Below are 24,889 nucleotides of genomic sequence, written 5' to 3'. Positions count from 1 at the left end.
TGAGAATCAAGGTGTGGTAAGTTTTGATACCAGTTTGTCCTATTCTTCAAATGAAAGATGTCGCGGATTAGACGGATTAAATCCAGCATTGATTTAATAAATGGAGTAAAACAATTGGTGCTTGGTTGTTAGCAATCTACCTCAGACTAACTGTAAATTCACAACAAATCACCTGGAACAAACCTACCTAGAAACAGGACTTCAAAATGTTCTACCCTACATTCAACCCATGTAAACTAGACGTGATCCAAAACTCGTGTCCTAACTCGCACCAAGTCCCACTCACTCATCACCTCTGTGCTCGCTGACCTACATTGGCTTCCGGTTAAGCAACGCCTCGATTTCAAAATTTCCCTTATTTTCAAACCCCTCCATGGCCTCGCCCCTCCCCATTTCTGTAATCTCCTCCAGCTCCCCTCCCCTCCCCACTCCAAGATATCTGCGCTCCTCTAATTCTGCTCAGAGAGCATCAAAATTATAATCGTTCAACCATTGGTGGTTGTGCCTTCTGTTGCCTAGGCCCCAAGCTCTGGAACTCCCTGCCTAAACCTCTCCACCTCTCTTCCTCACTTTCTCCACCTCTCTTCCTCACTTTCCTCCTTCAAGACGCTCCTTAAAACTTACCTCTTTGACCAAGCTTTTGGTCACCTGCACTAATTTCTACTTATGCGGTTCGGTGTCAAACATTTTAATCTCATAATACTCCTGTGAAGCGCCTTGGGACGTTTCACCATGTTAAAGGCGCTAATTAAATAAAAGTTGTTGTTGTAGTTAGAAAAAATTCAGCGAGACACAAACCACCATATGACTGAGTAACAAACTTTATTTAATTGATAAAACCACAGTAAAAATCCTGTAACATAACCAACCACAAATAAATATAACACATGACAAGGATGGTATTTACTCAGTGCATTCACTTGTACTTGTCAATACTTTACAGAAAGTCCAAAATGGTACAAGACTAGGAATAAATTAAGTAAACAGTAAAATAACTAATAAAACAAATTTAAAAAGCAGCAATATGTAAACTAATTTTCACCCAGAATTAAGATGCTGTAAACAAGTTTTGCAAAAGGGGATAGAATCAAGAGTTGCTTCACAGTGTTACACCTGACAGATCCCCTCTTTAAATACTCAGATAAGCGAATTAATAATCTGACTAGCATGGATTTTTAAAATGGGTTTCTCCTTTCTCTGAAACCAGACTAGAGATAGAAAGAATAATTCTTGGTCCAGTCTTTTATGTTTGACCAGGACTAAGCTTCTTGCTTAGAATAAGCATCGACCAGTGGTCATTGTAGCACAGACCATCAAATTTCCAACCCAGAAGGTCACGGGTTTCAGTCCCACCATCACTGGGTATATCAAATTGTAGGACCAGTTCTGTAATATGCTGGGGCTCCCTGCTGAAGAAGCCACTCCATTTATATTGCTGGACAAGACAGATTCCACAACACTGAGGGTAGAGAAACACTTGCACACATTTAGCTGCTCACAACTGCAAAATTGTGGCTGGTGCAGATGAGCAGAGTGCTTGCCTACTCCTGTCCAGAGAAAACAGTGGCTGGCACTGCAGGGGCTTACATCTACAGAGCAAGCAAAGCTGCCTCCTCCCGAGGTTGTTCTCCACACCTTCGGCTGCAGGAGCCATAATCGAAGATGCTGCCCTGGTTGCCATTGGTGATATTGCTGGGATTATAATATAATACAGCTTGCGGTAATGCTTCTGTTGTCTAACTGATTATTCAGTAGACCGAATTTGTTAAATAAAAAACTCAGTTCTTGTACATCTGTTGCTTTCCCAAACCTTGGGTCCCCTTAGCAATCTAAAGGTGTTTAGAAAAATGCTATGCAAGTCAGATGGAACCATCCTTACGGAACACTGTGGGTCAATAGAACCCCATGTTTTGGTTCTCAAGTTTAAAAATTACATTTTGTCAGCATTTCACACTATAGAGACCACTATCATAAAAACAGAAAGGTTTATTTAAAAAAAAGAATGAATCGTTATGTTTGCACTCACCAACACAAGCGCCCAGAATCAGTGGAAATTATTCCATTTAAGTGCTGTGGGATCCACCCAATGCCACTTCCAGTGATTCAGGGCTATAATATTGTACAATTCCACTTTTAATGGTTAGCTTGTGTCATAATTCCTGGTTTGGGTTGGCGGTGTAGCTATCACAATTATCTCTTCACAACTTGAGGCTCGTGTCAGGCGGGTAATGTCTGCATTTCTGGCTGGAAGCTCCTCATGACAGACAGGGAACCACAAGCTAATGAAACAGCAGGCCGAGACCATCCCAACTCTGGGCGTTACCTCACGGACTGCTCTAATGTGCACGAGCCAGGCGAATGAGCCCCTCCAGCTGATGGATCTTCCCTGCGCACAAGGCAGAGACAAACACTTCATGGGGACACTTCCCAGCAAGGTTTCACTCCACCTGGGCAATGTCCTCAACATACACAATGCCGTCAGCAGTACAGCGAGTTAAACTGCCCGGCCGCGAGTGCCACTGCAGCCAGTGTGGGCGAGTGCTCCTCTACCAGCTTAGGAAAGGCATGTTGCTTTCTTTCCCCTCCCCAGAAGCTGGCATTTGCAGTGGAAAGACAATGAATTCAACGCCAATTTATTCCACCCATTTAAACAGACTGCAGATCTGCATTTCGTGAAATGCCAGTTTCTGGTTGAGGCAACACAGCTGCTGAAAGATCCAGCATAAGTTGCACTCTGACAACTAGCACTGAGCTATCGAAGGACAGGCGTGTGCTGTTGGTGCATAACAAACTCCCAAGTTGAAAATCACTAAACACCCCTTGGTTTTTTTTTTAAACAAAGGAGAGAACATGACATCTGAGGTATGACTAAATGGCAACCATCTGCTTGTGGAGGTAGCTACTATGCATTTTTAAATATTTCTTCTTTTAAAAATTATTGCTTCTTGACATTTTTAAACCCATTTACAATACTACAATTTACAGAGAAATTAGCAAGTAGAGAAAGTTGTAGAATCCATTTAGACCGCTTTAAAATATTTTCTGTTTTCTCAACAGTGCTGACATCGCCTTTCATACTTTAAAACTGTGCAGGTTTAACCTGACTGGATTTACCACAGTATCTCACAAAAGCTCTGTTTTTAAAAGGGACAGTGTCCTGGTTATTTGTTCGATGGGTTCTGTCAAACCTTGAGTGTGCTTTAAACAATGGATCTTTTTAAAATAACTACAGCAATTATTCACTGTTGACTTTCCTATTAATTACTGATAATTTTCAGTGAAAGTTCAGAATTGTCTGCTTATCATCTGTGCGTATTGCCTTATTAAAGTATAAACAGAGAATGCTGGAAACACTCAGCAGGTCAGGCAGCATCTGTGGGCAGAATCTCTCAGTATTGCCAGCATTTTCTGTTTATAGATCAGATTTCCAGCATCTGCAGTATTTTGCCTTTTTCCTTATTAAAATACTATTTTGTTTTAAACTTGAGAATTGACTAAAATTCCTGTAGTGTCTAGTTACTCTGTCCCTACTGTCCATAGGTTATAAAAATAGCAAGACTTGGCTTTGTTCCCTTAGAGTACTGCGTGGCTCAGTAGTACGGTTGGGCTCCAGTATAGACGATTTGTAGGTTAGTTCCACAAGAGTGCTCTGGTTGGCCTCAAAATAATTTTTTTTTTTTTTTAAAAACAGCAAGAGAAAGTGCAGCTTTGTCAAACAAATGGATCTTCCGAGCTGTGTACAAATCTGTCGCTAAGGGACAGCAAACTGATAAACCACAGCTTTGTGTACAGTTTTCAGGTTATAACCTTAAAGAATAAACAAATTACGAGTTTAAAAATAACATACAGCAGGATGTAAACTAAGAGGGCAGTGTGTAGTGTTTCAGAGGATGCATTTTTCAGCTGTCGACAGACCTTGTTCGGTGAAACTGAGCTTTACAAATGAATTGCGCTCCTCCTCACACTGGATTTGATGCAATTTCCCAGCATGCATTCAGGTAGATCCGACTTCCTCTCATTTTGCCACAGATTGTCGAGAATATTTAGGAAACGGATTTTTTTTTCTTCCTTATAATAATCTTCAAACCGGACTTGTGCTTTCCACCTTTGCCTCAAACCCACACTGCAAGTTACTTGTGGATCTCCTCACGATCTTCAGCAAACTCAGTCACCAACCTGTTTAAAAGAAGAAAATGGCATTTTGAGAATTGATAGACAACAACATCCCTTAGCAGAGTGGTCAATAACCAGGGGGCATAGGTGTCATGTATTTCACACTACTGTACATAACTGTATCTTACCATGCTATACATGACTGTAACTAGATATGACCTGTAACCACAAGCACACATTACCACCAGGGGTGCACTTGCAGAAGACACTGGATACCCGTTCCACACAGGTATATAAAGACAGGTCTCAGGCAAGTGTGGCATTCGAGAGCTGTGCAATAAAGGTGCAGGTCCTGAGTGACCTTGACTTCAGCATGTGCCTCATGTGAGTCTGTACTGCAGGGACAGGACTTTACAATAGATTTAAAGTAGTTGGTAGAAGGATTAGAGGAGAGATGAGGAAACATTTCACCACCCAGAGGGTGGTGGGAGTCTGGAACTCACTGCCTGTAAGGGTGGTAGAGGCAGAAACCCTCATTGCATTTAAAAAGTACTTTGATATGCACTTAAACAGCCTAATCTACAAGGCTACGGACCTAGTGCTGGAAGGTGGGATTAGGTTGGGTAGCTCTTTTTCCACCGGCACGGACACGATGGGCTGAATGGCCTCCTTCTGTGTCGTAATTTTTATGATGATTCCATCCCTTCTAAACTCGATGTAATCCATGATATATATCTTAGTGGCTTTTAACTCTGCTTTAGGGATCGGATTGCACTTAAATTGCCATTCTGAGGTGGGGTTAGACTGGTTGTCTGCTGACATCCCATTACTTGCTGATGGGGTGGCGGCTGCTGTTTGTGCTTTGGATCGAGCTACGGTTGGCTTCCTGCCACAGCTGGTTTGATGGCAGTACCACAGAACACCGTGCTGGAGGCACATTTAAAAGCCAGTAAATATAATCCACCCTCACCATCCTTTACTCTGGATATACCTACATAAATACGAGAGTAAACTGAAGTCATTGATAACTTTCCAATTGACCACTTTTGAATATGTGACCATCTATTATTCGAGATATCAGTAACGTAGCTTAAACTTTTATTTATATAGCGCCTGTAACATCCCAAGGCACTTCACAGCAGTGTTACAAGACAAAACAGATAACTTTGACACAGAGACACAAAAGAAGAAATTAAGGCAGATCACCAAAAGCTTGGTTAAAAAGGGTAAACGTTACTACAGGTTAGAACTACAAAGTTGGCAGATTCAGGGGAGAACTCCAAGACTTACGATCACACATAAACCTTTTTTCCAGCTACCTCTCTTGCCCTTCTAATGGCTAGTATTACAGGAGAACACACTTTACAGTCAACAGGCCCCCTTCAATTCCTCAATTTCTAATCAGTGGTCCCATTTTGGAAAAAAACAAGATTCATTGCAATTTAAAAAAAAATCTCACTCATAACACAATGAAATAAGGATTAAATAATCCTTAATCATGGTTTTCCACTTAGAAAGATGGCTAAAAGATTGCTAGAATCACCCACACCCATCCTTGAAGATTTTCATACAATTAATTACTCTGACAAAAAGTACCTCCCTCAACAGATGATTAGAGACAGAAAACATATCTCCGCATGGGCTTTCAATAACCAATTACTTTTTCAGAGAAAGAGTTCAGTGTAAAAGTTCTCCATTAAACTGAATTTTTACATTATGACTAATCCTCTACAAAGTCCTATAATGTTATAAGTTGTTGTACGGCCCATTTACAGCAAGTATTCGATGCACGTGCATCTTTCATTTAAAGACCTGTACAATCTTCAAAGAGCGATAACGCACCTCAGCATCCTCATTAGTATTCAAAGAAATCTGCACTTTCATACCATTTCCTCTCAGGAATCAGTAATTCCCCATTTCCCAATTTAAAAACCCATCTGAAGCAGTCAACTGCAGTCAAATGACAGTGAAAGGATAGACTTGTGAGAGTAGATAAAAGGACCCATTTTCCTGGAATACATTTCTGAAGTAAATAATACTTGTTATGCAACAACATTTCCTAAGATAAGAACCTAAGCTCCAGTACTGAAGTCATTCATTTCACCATTACTAACTTTTCATTTATTCACATTGTGCTGTTTTAGTGACTAAACATATCAAATTCTGTTTTTACCACGTGACATTTCAGGATCTCTACTGGCAATTTGAGAATTGCATTCTGCAATTTGGTCAATTTTCCCACTAACCTCAATCTGGTTTCTTCCCTTTGCTCATCTCCGATTTTGGCCATTTGGGCTTCCTCCATAGCTTTTGTTTGCTTCACAGAATTATAAATAAATGACACTTCTGGTGATAGGCGTTCCATCTTACATCAGCTTTATGAAACTGCTGGGGGGGAGTGTGATGGGAATCAGTGTATATAATCCAGAGTTATATAACTTATTCAAATTAGCAGGGTGGGGGGAGGGGGAGGAAGAGAGGCCATTGGAGTTTACAAGGCCTAAAAAGTGATCACAGCTCACAGCACTCTTTGTTCCAAGGGGCTATGAAAACAACTGGTACAGTCCCAGACCCTACTACATTACAACAGTGACTACACTTCAAAAGTACTTCATTGGCTGTAAAGCATTTTGAGACGTCTGGTGGTGGTGAAAGACGCTTTAGTATAAGTCTTTCTTGTAAATGGAGAAACAAGCACGCTTTAAAATGATAATAATGACTTCAGCACTGACTTTCAGTTCTCTTTAAGACAACCTGCCTTTGTCAAAAGATTCAGCATTCGTGCAATGAATGTTTAGTTTAGAAAATTATTTTCATATCCCACTGGACAAAAATAATAAGATTCCTCTGCACTTCTTTTCTTTGTGTGCTCGTGGCTCCAGACTAATGCTGGCGATGGTTGAATAGTTGAAGCCAGTCTGCCAAAATATTTTAAGCTTGGAAAAGAAATGTACTTTTCTTTCAAGTTGGGTATGGCAGTGTAGTGATTGTTTTACTGGACAAGTAACCCAGAGAATGCAAGTTCAAATCCCACCGTGGTCGTGTAAGAATTTGACATCAGTTTTGAAAATATGGCAATAATAAAAACAGCTGGGACATGAAGCTATCGGATTGTCGCAAAAATCCAACTGTTCACCGCCGTCCTTGGAGACGGGAAACCCAACGACCGTGGCCTATATGTGACTTCAATCCCATGCTAACGTGTTTGACTCTTAACTGCCCTCTGAAGTGGCCTAGCAAGCCAATTAGTTGCCTCAAACTGCTAGAAAGGAAAAGAATAATAAAACCGGATGGATTCTTTATTGGGGTGGGGTGACATAAGAAATAGGAGCAGGAGTAGGCCATTTGGCCCCTTGAACCTGCTCCGCTATTCAATAAGATCACAGCTGATCTGATCATAGACTCACTTCCCTGGGTTGGTGGGGGTTGTGCGGGGGGGGGGGGGGGGGGGGGGGGAGGGGAGGAGATCTGCTCTTCCAGATTACTGCTCAGGAATCTACCACGTGCAAAGGAATCTACGAAGTTCAACTCCTGATTTGCTCTAAGTTGCATTAATCTCAGCTGAGATGATGGAAGGGGTGTTACAATTTTCCTCAGCACTGTGAGGGAGGAGGAAAATCAGCTAAGGAACCTGTTCCAGATCATTATCCAGTGATTCCTGCTGGAACGCCTGCCTGTGTAGACATCAGATCACAAAAGGATTTGCATTCGGCTCTGAATCGCCTGCTGACACTCACTGTCAAGAATGGCCACTTGGGGCAAAGTGCAGGACGGAAGCTGGCCTCCATGGGCCCGTACCTCAGTATGCAGGAGAGAAGCAGATAGAATTGGAGAGGGAACTTTGCATACAAAGGATTTGTGCATTTTAATGGAGTCAACCTTTTCTCTTATACCTCAATTATGTCAGTTTTTGGACTGATTAACAAAGAAACTAAACTGTACAAGTCATCTGGTAGGCCACAGTTGGAGTACTGTGTTTTGTACAACCTTATAGAAAGAATATTGGAGCCACAGAATAGATACAATGTAGAATCACTAGGAGGATACCAAGAAGAAGAGTACGCAGTTTCGATGAGGACTTGAAAAATTAGGAGTGCATTCATTGGAGCAGTGGCAGTTGAAGGAGGATCCAATAGAAGTATTCAAAGTCTTGAAAAAGTCAGAGAGGATAAATAGTGAAAAACTATTTGCACTGTTTGGTGAATCAGTAACAAGGGGACACATTCAGAATTAGCCTAAAGGGGAGGTTGAAAGTATTTTTACGTAAAGGATTATTAGAATTATAGAAATGCATTACTATTAGAGCAGAGTCAATTACAACATTTAAGAAGGAATTAGAGAAACAGTCAGAGAGGAAACATATTGAAAGGAATGGGGAAAGAGCAGAGAGGCGAGATCTGATCTGTAGCCAACACTGGCACAGGCACACAGCATGAATCACTTCCTTATGTGTTGAAACTTCCATGATTCCCAACCTACTGTAAATCACAATGTAAAGACAGGCAAGGCTTGTCTGAGAGCTTCAAGCTTTAACACTTCCACAACAAATCATAGCAACTTTTAATTAAAGACTTTCTTAATGGAGCAACCAACTTGCACACAAGATCCCATAAAACAGAACAGCCAGCTCGTTTGTTTTCTGGTAGTTAGTGCGGGTTGAATGTTGGCCAGGACATCCTCCTGCTTTACTTCAAATCCGGTGATGGGATCTTTAACATGCACATGAACAGCTGGGTTAATGTCTCATCTGAAGGACTCCCTCAGTACTACACTGAAATCTTAGCTTAGATTATCAGGGGGAAAATTTGGGTGATTTGTGCCCCCCGTTAAAGGGGCGCAAACGTGGCACAATCAACTTTTCACCTGGGCGCAGCACCGCTACCGACTCCAGCAAAATTCCGCGATGTTTAGCAACGGCAGTAACCGGTAGCGTCCCGGGCCGCTGATGACGACATCACCGTGCAGAGCAACCGTTTTCGCCCCAGAGCGAGAGTTAGGTCACGCTGAGAGACGCTGCAGCAGGCTGTAGGCCGCTCGTGGGATGAAAATTAACGGGGAGGTGCGGCAGTAAAAGGAAAATGACCTTCTTGATTGTAGATCGCGGGGTCCGTGCCGCGAACTTGCAACCAGGCACTCCACCTGTGCGCCATGCTGCTGCCATGGCATCCCGCTCCCTGGTGGTCCAGCAATGACCCCGGTTCCCAGCTGCAGAGTCAGCAGCTTGGCCCTCCCCTTTAATGGAAGGGCGGGGCCTTGTCTACCCGTCAGTGCTACGCGTCCCACCGCATAGCACTGGAAACGTCGAGATTTTGCGCGGCAGATCCTCTCGGGGGCAGTAAACCCAATATAGCTCGCGGGGCGGGACTTCTGCACCTGCCACAGGAACTCCCGCCTCATGGTTGTAACAGAACAGTATCGAATTTCACTCCCATAGAATTCAAAGAAGGAGCCAATTTGGCCCATTGTGCCGGCTCTTTGGAAGAGTTTTCCAATTAGTCCCACTCCCCCGCTCTTTCCCCAGAGCCTATCAAATTTGTACATTCCAGATCATAACAACTTGTTGCATAAAAAATGTCTGTCCTCATCTCGCCTCTGGTTCTTTTGCCAATTACCTTAAATCTGTGTCCTCTGGTTACCGACCCGGCTGCCACTGAAAACAGTTGCTCTTTATTTACTTTATCAAAACCTTCTTGATTTTGAACACCTCTATCAAATCTCCCCTTTACCTTCTCTGCGAAAAAGGAGAACCACCCCAGCATCTCCAGTCTACCCTCGTAACTGAATAACTGAAGTCCTGCATCGCTGGTACCATTCTGGTAAATCACCTCTGCAACTTAACTAAGGCCCTGGTATCCTTCCTAAAATGTGGTGTGCAGAATTAACCACAATGCTCCAGCTGGGGCCTAACCAGTGTTTTATAATGGTTTAGCATAACTTCCTTTCTTTTGTACTCTATTGCCTCTATTTATAAAGCCAAGAATCCTTTTTAAACAGCTTTTTCAATGTCCTGCCACCTTCAAAGATGTGTGTACATACTCCACCAGGTCTTTCTGTTCCTGCACCCCCATTAAAATTGTGCCATTTAATTTATATTGTCTCTCGTTCTTCCTACAAAACTGAATCACTTCACACTTCTGCGTTAAATTTCATCTGCCATGTGTCTGCCCGTTTCACCAGTCTACATCCTCCTGAAGTCCATTACTGTGCTCCTCACTGTTGCTGCATTTCCGAGATTATGTGCTGAAGTCCGAGAATGGGCCTTCTAATTCAGTTCTTTGAAATAGTTCTACCCCAACACCATTTCTGTTATTTCCCAACAATATCAACCTTTATCCCTACAATGGGAAAATGATGCAAACGGGAGCTACTTAATTGCAGTTTTTAGAACACTGCATATAATGCTTGGCAGAAGGCACAAAAATATTCACAGAGCAGTTCCGAGTTCCTGTTTGGATTGTTCACAATTAATTAATTGATCAAAGCCTCCCAAAATTTCCGTGTTTCTCTCAAAGTGAGGGTAGCCCACTAGATGTAAAATGAAGCCTGCTGGATTTAAATTTAGTCATCATTTTTACCAATAAACATATCAGATAAGAACATAAGAAATAGGAGCAGGAGTCGGCCAAAAGGCCCCTTGCGCCTGCTCCACGATTCAGTAAGATCGTGGCTGATCTACCTCAACTCCACTTTCCCGCATTATCCCCATATCCCTCGATCTCAGTCTTGAATATGCTCAACAACTGAGCATCTACAGCCCTCTGGAGTAGACAATTCCAAAGATGCTGGGAAAAGCACTTCAGATACATGATAATGCTAGAGCAATGCAGCTGAATCACTTTCAAAGATTTGCCAGATGCCCAACTTTCTATCCTAATTATTTTTAGTTAATTCCCCATGTTTGTAAATGTATTTTCCCCTTGCTCTGTATATTCCTCTCCCATGTCGCATACTCATGTTTTCCCCAATCAGGAGGGCGATCTGGAAATTTGCTCCCGAGGCTGCGCCAATGTAAACGGAACTGGCTGAAAAAGATTTGCATTTATATAGCGCCTTTCACGAAAACCGGACATCTAAAAGCGCTTTCAGCCAATGATGTAATTTTTGAAGTGTAGTCCCTGTTGCAATGTAGGAACCGCAGCAGCCAATGTGCACACAACAAGCTCCCACAAACAGCAATGTAATAATGTTGATTGAGGGATAAATATTGGCCAGGACACCGGGCTCCCCTACTCTTCTTCAAAATAGTGCCATGAGATCTTTTACGTCCACCTGAGAGAGCAGACGGGGCCTCGATTTAATGTCTCATCTGAAAGACGGCATCTCCAACAGTGCAGCGCTCCCTCAGTACTGCACTGGAGTGCCAGCCTAGATGTTTTATGCTCAAGTCTCTAGAGCGGGACTTGAATCCACAAACCTTCTGACTCAGAGGCGAGAGAGCTACCAACTGAGCCACGGCTGACACACTGATGGACTCCGGTGTAGTGCTAGGGGACTGCTGCACTGTCGGAGGTGCTGTCTTTCGGATCGAATGTTAAACCGAGGCCCCGTCTGCCCTTTCAGGTGGACATAAAAGATCCCATGGCACTATTTTGAAGAGGAGTAGGGGAGTTATTCCCAGTGTCCTGCCCAATATTTATCCCTCAATCAACATAATGTAAACAGATTATCTGGTTGTTATTACATTGCTGTATGAGAGAGTTTGCTGTGCACATGTTGGCAGCCACGTATCCCACATTACAACAGTGACTACACTCCAAAAGTATTTCATTGGCTGTAAAGCGCTTTGAGATGTCCGATGGTCGTGAAAGGCGCTATATAAATGCAAGTCTTTCTTTCTATACACAACAGCTAAGTGTGGTAGAGGAATACAGAGATCCAGGAATAAAGATACATAATCGCTAAAAGCAGAAACACAAGGTCATAAAAAGTGAAAATGCAGTACTGGAGTTAATTTCTATAGGAATAGAATACAAAAGCAGGGAGGTAATGTTAAATTTATAGAGAACTTTGCTTGGACCACACAGAGTATGCATTTTTGGTCTTGAAACTACAAAAAAGGATGCTGGAGCACTGAAGAAAGTGCAGAAAAAATTTACAAGGATGTTAGGATTTACTCAGGCCTGGGGTTAAGATTGCAGTTGGGTCCTGATGATGTCATCAGGCCCTGATCTGCATATTTAAATAAAGAATATTTAAATAAAATAAATAAAGTGGTTTTGGGCCGGTGTCCTTGGTGCCCGCAATGCAGGATTGGGGCGGGAGGCCAGGGTAAGTCTCCTGCTCCATTTTAACCGCCCCCTCGCCCGGGTAGTTAAAATTCTCCCAATATTTTCAGTTGCGTCTGTGATGTGCATCTTATCGGTGAAACAATAACGGTACCAGAATGGGCTATGTCATTAGAAATTTAAGAAGAAGAGAGAGAAATCCAATGCCTTATTTTCTTAAATAGTTGGTTTCTTAATGCAGGCACAGCTTTTGATGAAAAGTAATGCATCACCCAAGGTGCTGGCTGACCATGGCAGGTAGACGGAGTTAAGGTATAGATCAGCCATGAATAAATTGAATGGCAGAACAGGCTCGAGGGGCTGAATAGCCTACTCCTGTTCCCACGATCCTATTCATGTGATTTGTTTATTTGCAACAGATGGACATCAGCAGCTGGAGGAGCTCTGAAAGTACAAGTAAGTGGGTGAAGGGGTTTACCAAGCCAAGATTCGAGACTACAGAAATGGAAGCAGACATAATGGAGTGGTGCACTTGGCCCAGACATGTGTTTAACTGGAAGTCGAACACTGGCGTTTCTCTATTCTTACCCCCTCCTGGCTGGCTGTGGATTTCGGGCATTTTATCGCAACACTGCTCAACAGATCCACAGGTTCCTCGCAGGTAATGTCGATTGAATCAGTGTCCTTTGGCACAGACAGACTTTTCTCATCAATTAAACTCTGCTTCTGCTCAGGAATTTGAGCAACCCGAAACCTGTTACAGTAAAGAAAATGAAACATTGAAAATTTGGAAAATGCACAATGAAGAATCAGGAGTACAATCGATTTCAAAAGTACCATTAAGAATTATGGTAATTTTATTATAATTCCATGAGTCAGAAATTCAAATGTATTGTTCTAATTTATATACTATGCAAGAGTTTTCAAGGCACTTTTCCTGAAAATACAAAATAATGTTTCTAAACATAAACTCAGGAAAATGACTAATGGGCCTAATTCCGATCAGAAGCTGAAGGGTCTTGTAACTGAGAAAAAACGGAAAACAATCGCAGCCTTCAGTCAGCATATTTCCTGCATTTAATGTAAAGGCCCTGAGGAATCAGGTAGTTCCTGATGGTGAGTATATGCACTCAAAGTGGAACATTTGGGACAAAGGATTTTGAAAAATAAAATCTTGCCCTCAGTTATGGGACAAAAGGACTGCAGCAGTCCTGCCCCTCTCAAAACAAGACTACAGATATTAATGAAAAACATATTTTATGTACTCCAGGCAGTACCTCGGCTGCTTGACGGTGTGGAGGCTTGTCATTACTACCAAACTCTACCACAGAAGCAGTGAGCAAATGACATGTAGGAGGTGGGCACATGTTCCCTGGGAGACACGAGGTGGGAAATATGTCTTGAGGGTTAGAATTGAAAAGCAGAGATGTATCAAACCTTGGTTTGACCACACTTGAAGTACTGTGTACAGCTCTGGTCGCCAGATTATAACAAGGATATCGAGGCACTGGCGAGGGTGCAAAATAGATTTACAAGCATGGTACCAGAGCGGTGAGGTTATAGTATCAGGAAGAGATGAACAGGAGTCTCATGTCTCTTGAAAAGAGAAGGCTGAGGGGTGACGTAATAGGTAAAATTATGAAAGGTTTTGATAGAGTGGATAGAGAATGTTTCCACTTGTGGGAAGAGCAAAACTAGAGGCCATCAATATAAGATAATCACCTAGAAATCAAATAGGGAATTCGGACGAAACTTCTTTACCCAGAGAGTGGTGAGAATGTGGAACTTGTTACCATAGGGGGTAGTTAAAATCGATTATAGATGCATTAAGGAGAGGCTAGATAAGCATGAGGGAGAAGGGAATAGCGGTTTATGCTGATAGAGTTAGATGAGGCAAGATGGGAGGAGGCTCAAGTGGAGCATAAACACTGGCATTATGCATCATGGGCTCAATTTTCCTCTTTGCCGATTTTTGGCGCCCAGGAGGATGAACGGACGATTTTTTGTGCCCGATTGCACCGAAAAGAAAAGTACAACTTTCACCAAAGTAAAATTTCATTTTGGCGCTGCGGTACCCGAAATTAAGTCGGGGGGTGGAGCGTCAAGTGGGGGCACCGAAAACAAATAATCACTTTTTCCACATGACGGGTGTGTCTGCGCATCCACACTGAACTTCCTGGTCTGGGTCAGCAGCTTGTGAGAACACATTGGGATCGGAACTGGATCTGGACATTGAAATTTTAGCTGCAAAAAATGGATCCAAGGGGAAGGAGAAGGACAAGGACGAGAAAGGGGAAGGGGAAGGGGAAGGGGAAGGGCCAAGAGATTTTTAGCAGAAGACATTGAGCCCCTGGTAGACATCATGGAGAGGAGACGGGATGTGCTTGAGAACAAAGGGAGAAAAGAAACTGAAACCCTCTGTACTATCAAAACTTTGGGATCAAGTTGAAGAGTTTAATGCAGTGGCCATGACCCCAAGTAGGTCAAAAAGTGACAGGACTTTGCCCAAGCAGATACTGTAAGTAATATTTTTATTTATACACTGCAATTACATGTGTGTGTGTGTGTGTGTGTGTGTGGCACCACAGCAGAAGGACCCTCTCTTTAAAAAGTACTATTTTCATCTTTGCAGGGAAGGTATCACAGATGAACTGAGAAAGGTTAAAAACTGGAGAAGGTGCGCCAAGTAGACTGCAACTAACAGTCGTGGAAGAGAGGATGGCTGAGGTGTAGGTATGAGCGCCTGTCCCTGTAGATTCGATCAGGGTATGGCCTCCTCCCCATTAATGCCCAAGCAATCTGGTTTCTGAGATGGTGGCGTCATATTATCCGTCGCCTCTGCATGGCATGCATGTAAACCAACCTTACTGCATGAGGCATTGTAATAGTTGCACCCATAATTAGTCATTTTAATGTTGTTATTGTGGGACTTACTGAAGCACAGCACACACACCTTTGCTGGGTGACGCCCTCGTAGAACGGACCACCCCCTGGTCTGCGCGCATGCGCAACATGAAGCTCTGTCTCTATGGAGACGCGACAGTCATTTATGGCACTTTATAGCTTTTGCTGAAATGCGTATGTTTGCTGCTGTGCTGTCTCCAATGCACAGTTTGGAGTGTATGCCGGCAGGATCACTCCCTCGGCTGGGCAGAAACACATGAGCTTGGATTCCACCCGCTCCTCCTTACACACCCCCACCCCCGGCTTCTTTCCAAGCTGAGCCCGGTGGCGGGGTGGAATCCAAGCGCCGAGCTCCGGTGCTCATGTCTGGCTGGGAGAGCGATCCTGCCGTCAGCTGGCCAGCACTCCTCGGACCTGTGCCTGGAGCCCCGTGAGCAGAGATTCTGTGGTGGGGTGGAATCACAATTTGCCCATTCTCAAAAACATTCTGTGGGAAAAATTAACTTAGAGTTATTTTCCTGAGTTCCCTCTGCAAAAATCATCATGAATGTTTTAAATTGTCTCCTTTCCTCACTCCAAAAACTCAAATATACTCAGCGCCGATTCTCTTAAGTTAACATAGGGTTTTTCTGATCAATACTTGTCCTGCATCATCCTGAAGTAAATTGGTGTTGGCGAAAATCGGTTCAATGGCCAAAAACGGCACGAAAATCAGTTTTCAACCAGATCTGCACCAAAAAATCTGGTGCTGACAGTCGCCGTTGGTATACAAACTTTGAGGAAAGTTACAAAATCAAGATTACGCCAAAAAAACCAGCGGACCCCAAAAAAATGCCGCCCAATGGTGGCGAAAATAAAGCCCCAAGTCGTCGTCATCATCATCATCATAGGCAGTCCCTCGAAATCGAGGAAGACTTGCTTCCACTCAAAGTGAGTTGTCAGGTGACTGAACAGTCCAATATGGGAATTGCAGACTCTGTCACAGGTTGAAGGAAAGGGTGGGTGGGGGGTTTGGTTTCCCACACGCTCCTTCCGCTGCTCGCGCTTCTTTTCTGCATGCTCTCGGCGACGAGACTCGAGGTGCTCAGCGTCCTCCCGGATGCTCTTCCTCCACTTAGGGCGGTCTTTGACCAGGGACTCCCAGCTGAAGGTGGGAATGTTGCATTTTATCAAGGAGGCTTTGAGGGTGTCCTTGAAACATTTCCTCTGTCCACCTGGGGCTCGCTTGCCGTGTAGGAGTTCCAAGTAGGGCACTTGCTTTGCGAGTCTTGTGTCAGGCATGCGAACAATGTGGCCCGCCCAATGGAGCTGATCAAGTGTGGTTAGTGCTTCGGGTCTTGTGGAGACATCGTTGATGGCATTTCTCCAACGATTTGAGATGTCTACTGTATATGGTCCATGGCTCGGAGCCATACAGGAGGGCAGGTATCACTACAGCCCTGTAGACATAAGCTTGGTGCCAGATTTTACTGACAATGGGAGGAAATGTTAATCTAACTAACGTGTGGTACAGAACAGAGGATTCCAAGCTTGAGCCGTGGTTCCAGGCTTAAGCCGTGGTCTGTTCTGAATTAGCTGACCTCAGTGAGAGTAGTAGTTCTGGTGCTATAATTGGTCTCCGCTTTCCTGTCCTGGGACTGAAAACAGTAGGTGTGTCACTTCTGATCATTATCTAGTGATCCCGGCTGGAATATGTGTGCGCGCATGAATGTCAAAGGTGAAGCCTGGCTGTGATGCCCTCATGGTGAAACAGTCCGCCAGTGTTCACTGCCTGGACTCACACAAGAATGATGGCCACAGGGAGGGCTGTTGACACCTGTGGAAACATACCTCAACCACAATCAGTGACTTCAGAAAAGGAAGAGTAAAGTGGGGAGGGAGGAGGTGAAGAAATAAGGGAAATCTAATTAACTTTAGCGAAGAAGTCCAAGGAGATCCTTTTGAATGATGAACGGACTCGTGTTGGACATAAACACCAGCTTGAACCAGTTGGGCCTGTTTCTGTAAATTTTATTTAGAATTCGAGTCCACATGTGGGGGTGGAAATAGAATACACAAATCCGGTCTCTATTGTTGCATACATATAAGAACATAGGAAATAGGAGCTGGAGTAGGCCATTTGATCCTTCGAGCCTGCTGATCTTCTACCTCAACTCCACCTTCTCGCACTATCCCCATATCCCCAATTCCCTTCGTTCCCCAAAATTTATCAACCTCTGTCTTGAATATACTTAACAACTGAATAGCCACAACTCTCTTGGGTTGAGAATTCCAAAGATTTACAACTCTAAGTGAAGAAATTTCTCCGCATCTCAGTCCTAAATGGCCGACCCCTTATTTGAAGACTGAGACCCCCGTGTTCTAGATTCCAAATCTTCTCAGCATTAACCGCGTCAAGCCCCTTAAGAATTTTATATGTTTCAATGAAATCATCTCTCATTCTTCTAAATTCTAGGGACTATAATCCGAGTCTACTCAATCTCTCCCCGTGGGGCAATCCTGTGCAACTGTATAACTTTCATGCTGTAGAGAATCACTTGTTATTCTCTGAAATCAATGCGATCGGGAGATACGGTTTGCAGTGCGGTCAGCTGCTTACCTGCCGACAGATAAGATGGTGATTTCGCCAGGCCTACTGACTCTGTTCCCTGCTTTGACAGGTTTCGTGGCGTTCCGGGCCGTCGGATTCAGCAGAAGTTCTGGCCACTTCTTCTGACTGCATCGTGTGCAGCTGGAACCCAGCAGGGTGGCGGACGTCTGCACAGTGTGAATGTGATGGTGTTTGCATAGCTTGGGAATGGTTAACAATGGAACAAATCTGTAAGACAAGGAAGGGGGGGTGGGGGGGGGAAAGAGAATCTGTTAGTTGTACCGGTAAAGTCAATTCTAATAGCCTAGGTGCCGAGCAACAGGGAAATGTAGACAGGGATCATGCTGCGGGTAGAGAAGACGCTTCTCTAATAGAACCAGTGAGTCAACAGAACATTGATTTTATAATCTTCAAATAAATTATGACCAAAAATTAATTTTCAGTGAATGAATATTTTAGTGAAGCGAATTCTGAACTTGACAGAGGACAAAAAGATGGTTATCAATCAGTGCAACAGGCAGAAGTGAAAATACAGTGGAGATTAACAAATGACTGAGCTTTGAATGATGAACAGACTCGGCACTATTCATGTCAAAGATAAAAGGGTCAGCGAGCTACAGGACTGCAATTCGCAGGCTGGAGCGGGGGCACCAGTCAAAGGATTTCATTAAATAATTCTATGTCTATGTCTATAAGGAGGGAGTGTCACCATCAGGAACCCCTTTAAAATGAAATAGTCACAAATGAATAAGATAGTCATTTCCTGACTATGAAGAAGAAAATGTCAAAGTGAAAATAAGCTTCTACTAATATAGGAGGGAACAGAATTGGATATGAATCCAACAAAGATTTGTAAGATGACATCACTTGGTGATCCCCTGGCTCATTTTTGTTGTTGTTTCTTAAGCAATGAATGCTGATGACATCATCGAGGTAGTGGCTGAAAGGGTTGCTGAAAGTCAACGGACTATCCATTTGGGTTTGGATTCAGTCAATTTTCAGACAAGGGGAAGCATTTACACGATGCACCGCACACGGTTATAATGACTGAACACAGAACTTGCAGCGGAGGGGGAATTGGGAATATCGGCTTTAAAGTAATAGGTTTGCTGCGGCACTTTCTTAACAATATACACGATCACAGACAAAACCCTTCATTGTATTATCTAGAAAGGCCCAATAACTAATTGCAATGAATGGAAGTGGAGTCTACCAATGCTGCATGTTCCCACAGCTCCACCTCATTCAAGTGCGTCTGCAGCCAGTAATCTATACAGATGGCAAGTTGCCAGCCATCTGATACAATTTTCCATTCTTTTCAAGTAACCCACACGTCTGTGCTCTGCACCAAGGTCAGCAGAGATACTTGGACAGGAAGCCATCCGTCTAATTTCTAAGCACCCGGTTTGTCACTGGGTGATTAATCACTGGACATGGAGCAGCTGGCTCAAGGGCCAATCCCCTGCTTGAAAAGGTGGGCTTTTCTGCGCTCTCAACAAAAATCCACATGTACATAAATACCAACCAATTCATCAACAAAAAAAAATGGAGGGGTCATTCATCTCGAGGCGGTTTGCGAGATGTTGCAAATTATGGTGGGGGGGGGCGCGGGGAGGGGGAAAGGAGGTGTTATGAAAAAAAGTAGGGTTCACCCCCGTTCTGTCTTGAAGTTAGAGTGAGCTAAAGTTTCAATGTTGCCTAACAGATGCTTTCTTGTCTGTTTACACAGAGTCTGAGGATTCCTGTTGAGCGTGTGACAGGATGAAATTATTCAGCACACAAGTAGGATGTGTGGGGGAGAGGGGTCAAGGTCATCATAGTTGATCAGCAGCCAGTTTTACAGATCTAGCATGCACAGCTAGCAAGGATCTTGGTTTGCAGATTGACAAGGCAGTTAAAAGGCGAGAATACAGTAGGGGGTGGGGGGGGGTTTCTTGCAATTATATTTTTAAACAACGGCATTGGTCGTGGATTTAGAGCAGCCTCTTCCTTTATACCCGAGAACTCACTTTTCGAGTGGAAGCAAGTTTTCCTCGATTTCGAGGGACTGCCTACGGCTGACTGATCATTCACTAAGCATGCACTCCATTTATATTCTAGATTTAAGACGAGCAGGATTTGAAATTCTGGAAATCTCAATGCTGAAAAGTGGGCAGCATAAAATAATAAACTGTACCCGCACATAGAAAAAAAAAATCAATTTATTATAAATGATGCTTTTCAGGAAAGGAGGAACTCTTGGTTAAGACGAATAAGCCTGATTGTTTAGCTGGATGAACACTTACGACGTTTGTATGACATTCCTCCACCACTATTTTAAGACAGGCAGGTAGGGCTTATTTTAAATGGTTAATGTTGTATGAACATGGCATGCATTTGTCTACGTACATTACCAATGGGGATTTGTTGGCTGAAATTTTGGGGGTGGGGGGTTTCATTTTGCTCCACAACTGCTCCTGATCTCTTCTGTTCATTGAAACACAGCAGCATAAATGTTCTTAGATCTGTAGAGCACAGCAAATACCACAAAGGGTCGGAGTGCACACCTGTAAAGGAGCCCGCCCAGATATGGCTGCACCCAGGTTAATCCAGTGCCCGAGCTCAGACCCAGGAAAAATCTCCCCTCACGGCACAGCTCGGTGAGGCAGCCAGATCATCGAATGTTAGACAGTGAAAGGATCTTCTACATCACAGGGCGGGACACGAGGTCGTGCTTAACTTGAGAAGGAGCGGTTTCATTTCTGTTTCCATTTCAATTTGACGCTCGATAGGGCAGTTGAGAAGCTGCTCGTTAAATAGCTGCATCACCATGGCAACACAAGGCATGGTGCTTGCAAGCGTAAGCATTGAGGGACTGCACTGATCACCTCCAATAAAAGATATTTTGGGAAGCACAACAGTACATTTCAGATCAGTTGAGACCAGTGCACTAAGAGCCGTTGCTTTTACAAAAATAAATTGTGCCCAAGGCGAGGGGTATTAGTGATGGGAAAATCAAAAACTCCCCCATTTGAGGCACCCATTGGGAGCATCAAGCACTGCCAGGTCTGGCAGACAGGGATTAGATACTCTACATAAACATACCAAGATTTTCACGGTTTGTTATTTACAGCAAAACTGTAAACACATGTATAAAGAATGCAGTTATGATTTTGGAATACATAGAAAGAGTGGAATTCTTCCCCTAGGGTGCCTTTACCCGAGACCACTCCTGAGTGCATCAGTGCCACATTTTTTTTTTTAGATGAGCCATCCTTCTGGTCTCTCAGGGTCATTGTTATTGTTGTGGGTTTCTGCCCACTAACTCACTGCGTCTCAGCCAACAGACAGGAAAGACTTTCAACCCATCAGTCTAGGCTGGATTTGAACCCAGGCCCCAGAGGCAAAAGGACAGTCTGTTAGTCATTCAATCCACAATAGCACACACAACCACAAAAGGCACATGCACCACCTCAGACTGATCTGGAGCAAAACTAGAAAGAATCGGGAGGCCCCGTTCAAACGGGGCTCGGCAACTAGAGCACACTATTACTCGGAGACACAGTTTATAGTGACTCGCAGGTTTAGCGAAGGAACAAAGGGAGAATGTGTTTTAAGCAGAGATTTGTTAGGACATGGGAGTCTGATTTGCACGGAGAATAATCAGCCACGGAATGGCCTACCAAGCAGAATCCAAAGTAGCCCTTAAAAGGGAAGGGGATAAATATTGAAAAAAGAATATAAAAAAGGGTACGAGGGAAGGGCAGGGGATTGGGACTAGGTGGATAGCTCATGCTGAAAGCCAGCATGTTGTGATGGGATGAATGGCCCCTTTCTGTGTAAGGTTTTATAGGCCCGATTGTAATCTGAGCCTCCCGACCGGAATGGGCGGGTTTGGGTCACTCACCCGTTTTAAGCATTGTCTAATCTTACTCTCCGCTGACTTCCAGAGAGAGTAAAATCAAATGGGGTGTAAAACGGGCACACGACAATCCCACCGGGCAGGTTAGGTTAAAATCAGGCCTCATGATCCCAGATTTTAAAGTACATGGTGTGAAAGAAAACTTACTTTTCTGCCCCATTTTTATTGGTGATTTCTACCATGTTGTTGTTGGTGATCCCTTCCTTCTTTTCATACTCCTTTAGCATCTCATGCAAGGCTGCAGCATTTTCTGTCATAAGAAAAATGAATATAAGCATGGCTGCATTGAAAATGCTCTAACCCTCGAGGCCTTTTTCCAATAATGTGTTGCTTCTCAACTATCAGAACGATACCTGGACTCCAAGGGTTAAGGTACAAGGATCAATTACACAAATTAGGGTTGTATTCCCTAGAATTCAGAAGGTTAAGGGTTGATCTAATTGAAGTTTTCACAATATTAAGGGGAACAGATAAGGTAGAAAGAGAGGCCCCAAGTTTCCACATGATTTGCTCCTGATTTTTTTTTTTTTTTTTTAAAAGGAGCAACTGGTGTAGAACGGAGTATCTTAGAAATCGGAATTCTCGGTCATTTAGTTTGCTCCAGTTCTAGTCAGTTAGAACAGTTTCACTTTGGAACAGAATTTTTTTTTCCAAAAGGGGGCATGTCCGGCCACTTACGCCTGTTTTCAAAGTTTCGTCAGTGAAAACTTACTCCAAACTAACTTAGAATGGAGTAAGTGAAGATTTTTGTACGCTCGAAAAAACCTTGTCTACACTTTAGAAAATCAGGCGTAGGTTACAAATCAGGCGTAGGGAATGGGGGGGGGGGGGGGTTAAAGGGAAGTTTACAAACATTAAACACTTCAGTTTTACAAATAAAGAGCCATCATCAATAATAAATGATAAATACATCAATAAATCAACCAATAAATCAATAAAAAAAAATTAATAAGAAATAATTATTTTTTTTAAATCAATAAATAAAACATTTTCTACTTACCGTCTGCAGCACCAGGAGCCCTCCAACAACGTGCTGGGATGCCCCCACAGTGTGTCTCTGTCAGTGTCTCTATCTCTCTGTCTGTCTGTTTCTGACAGGGGGGGGAAAAAGGAGATTGGGGGGGGGGAAAAGGAGATTGGGGGGGGGAAAAGGAGATTGGGGGGGGGAAAAGGAGATTGGGGGGGGAAAAGGAGATTGGGGGGGGAAAAGGAGATTGGGGGGGGGAAAGGAGATTGGGGGGGGAAGGAGATTGGGGGGGGGGGAAAGGAGATTGGGGGGGGGGAAAGGAGATTGGGGGGGGGAAAGGAGATTGGGGGGGGGGAAAGGAGATTGGGGGGGGGGGAAAGGAGATTGGGGGGGGGGGGAAAGGAGATTGGGGGGGGGGGAAAGGAGATTGGGGGGGGGGAAAGGAGATTGGGGGGGGGGGAAAGGAGATTGGGGGGGGGGGGAAAGGAGATTGGGGGGGGGAAAGGAGATTGGGGGGGGGGAAAGGAGATTGGGGGGGGGGAAAGGAGATTGGGGGGGGGGGGGAAAGGAGATTGGGGGGGATTGGGGGGAAGAAAGGAGATTGGGGGGGGGGGAAAGGAGATTGGGGGGGAAAGGAGATTGGGGGGGGGGAAAGGAGATTGGGGGGGGGGAAAGGAGATTGGGGGGGGGGAAAAGGAGATTGGGGGGGGGAAAGGAGATTGGGGGGGGGAAAGGAGATTGGGGGGGGAAAAGGAGATTGGGGGGGGGAAAAGGAGATTGGGGGGGGGGGAAAGGAGATTGGGGGGGGAAAAGGAGATTGGGGGGGGAAAGGAGATTGGGGGGGGAAAGGAGATTGGGGGGGGGGAAAGGAGATTGGGGGGGGGGAAAGGAGATTGGGGGGGGGGAAAGGAGATTGGGGGGGGGAAGGAGATTGGGGGGGGGAAAGGAGATTGGGGGGGGGAAAGGAGATTGGGGGGGGAAAGGAGATTGGGGGGGGAAGGAGATTGGGGGGGGGAAAGGAGATTGGGGGGGGGAAAGGAGATTGGGGGGGGGAAAGGAGATTGGGGGGGGGAAAGGAGATTGGGGGGGGGAAAGGAGATTGGGGGGGGAAAGGAGATTGGGGGGGGGAAAGGAGATTGGGGGGGGGGAAAGGAGATTGGGGGGGGAAAGGAGATTGGGGGGGGGGAAAGGAGATTGGGGGGGGGAAAGGAGATTGGGGGGGGGAAGGAGATTGGGGGGGGGGAAGGAGATTGGGGGGGGGGGAAGGAGATTGGGGGGGGGGGAAGGAGATTGGGGGGGGGAAGGAGATTGGGGGGGGGGAAGGAGATTGGGGGGGGGGAAGGAGATTGGGGGGGGGGAAGGAGATTGGGGGGGGGGAAGGAGATTGGGGGGGGGAAGGAGATTGGGGGGGGGGAAGGAGATTGGGGGGGGGAAGGAGATTGGGGGGGGGGAAGGAGATTGGGGGGGGGGAAGGAGATTGGGGGGGGGGAAGGAGATTGGGGGGGGGGAAGGAGATTGGGGGGGGGGGAAGATTGGGGGGGGGGAAGGAGATTGGGGGGGGGGAAGGAGATTGGGGGGGGGGAAGGAGATGGGGGGGGAGAAAGGAGATTGGGGGGGGGGAGGGAAGGAGATTGGGGGGGGAAGGAGAATGGGGGGGAAGGAGATTGGGGGGGGGGGAAGGAGATTGGGGGGGGGGAAGGAGATTGGGGGGGGAAGGAGATTGGGGGGGGGAAAGGAGATTGGGGGGGGGGAAGGAGCTTGGGGGGGGGGAAGGAGATTGGGGGGGGGGAAGGAAGGGGGGGGAAGGGGGGGAGGGGAAGGAGATTGGGGGGGGAAGAGAAGGAGATTGGGGGGGGGGAAGAGAAGGAGATTGGGGGGGAGAGGAGATTGGGGGGGGGGAAGAGAAGGAGATTGGGGGGGGGGAGAGAAGGAGATTGGGGGGGGGAAGAAAGGAGATGGGGGGGGGGGAAGAAAGGAGATGGGGGGGGGGAAGAAGGAGATTGGGGGGGGGGGAAGAAAGGAGATTGGGGGGGGGGAAGGAAAGGAGATTGGGGGGGGGGGGGGAAGAAAGGAGATTGGGGGGGGGGGGAGAAGAAAGGAGATTGGGGGGGGGGGGGAAGAAAAGGAGATTGGGGGGGGGGAAGGAAAGGAGATTGGGGGGGGGGGGGGAAGGAACAGGTAGAAGGGGG

At 45.1% G+C, this 24,889-nt stretch overlaps 1 protein-coding gene across 2 annotated transcripts in view; it reads right to left on the bottom strand.

Annotated features, from left to right (window-relative positions):
- Positions 1–845: 845 nt before the first annotated feature.
- relt (RELT TNF receptor) overlaps positions 846–24,889 on the bottom strand; it is a 104,854-nt gene continuing 80,810 nt past the window's right edge. For both annotated transcript variants that reach the window (XM_070892405.1, XM_070892406.1), the window contains exons 9-12: positions 21,881–21,983; positions 17,842–18,060; positions 12,927–13,092; positions 846–4,176 (exon numbers count right to left, since the gene is read on the bottom strand). In XM_070892405.1, coding sequence (XP_070748506.1) covers positions 4,165–4,176; positions 12,927–13,092; positions 17,842–18,060; positions 21,881–21,983 — 500 coding nt within the window. In that variant the 3' untranslated portion in view covers positions 846–4,164. The remainder of the gene's footprint in view (positions 4,177–12,926; positions 13,093–17,841; positions 18,061–21,880; positions 21,984–24,889) is intronic.

The sequence above is a fragment of the Pristiophorus japonicus genome, chromosome 10, assembly GCF_044704955.1.
Source record: "Pristiophorus japonicus isolate sPriJap1 chromosome 10, sPriJap1.hap1, whole genome shotgun sequence".
In the NCBI taxonomy this organism is placed as follows: Eukaryota; Metazoa; Chordata; class Chondrichthyes; family Pristiophoridae; genus Pristiophorus; species Pristiophorus japonicus.
This window is presented reverse-complemented; position numbering and strand designations above follow the sequence as displayed.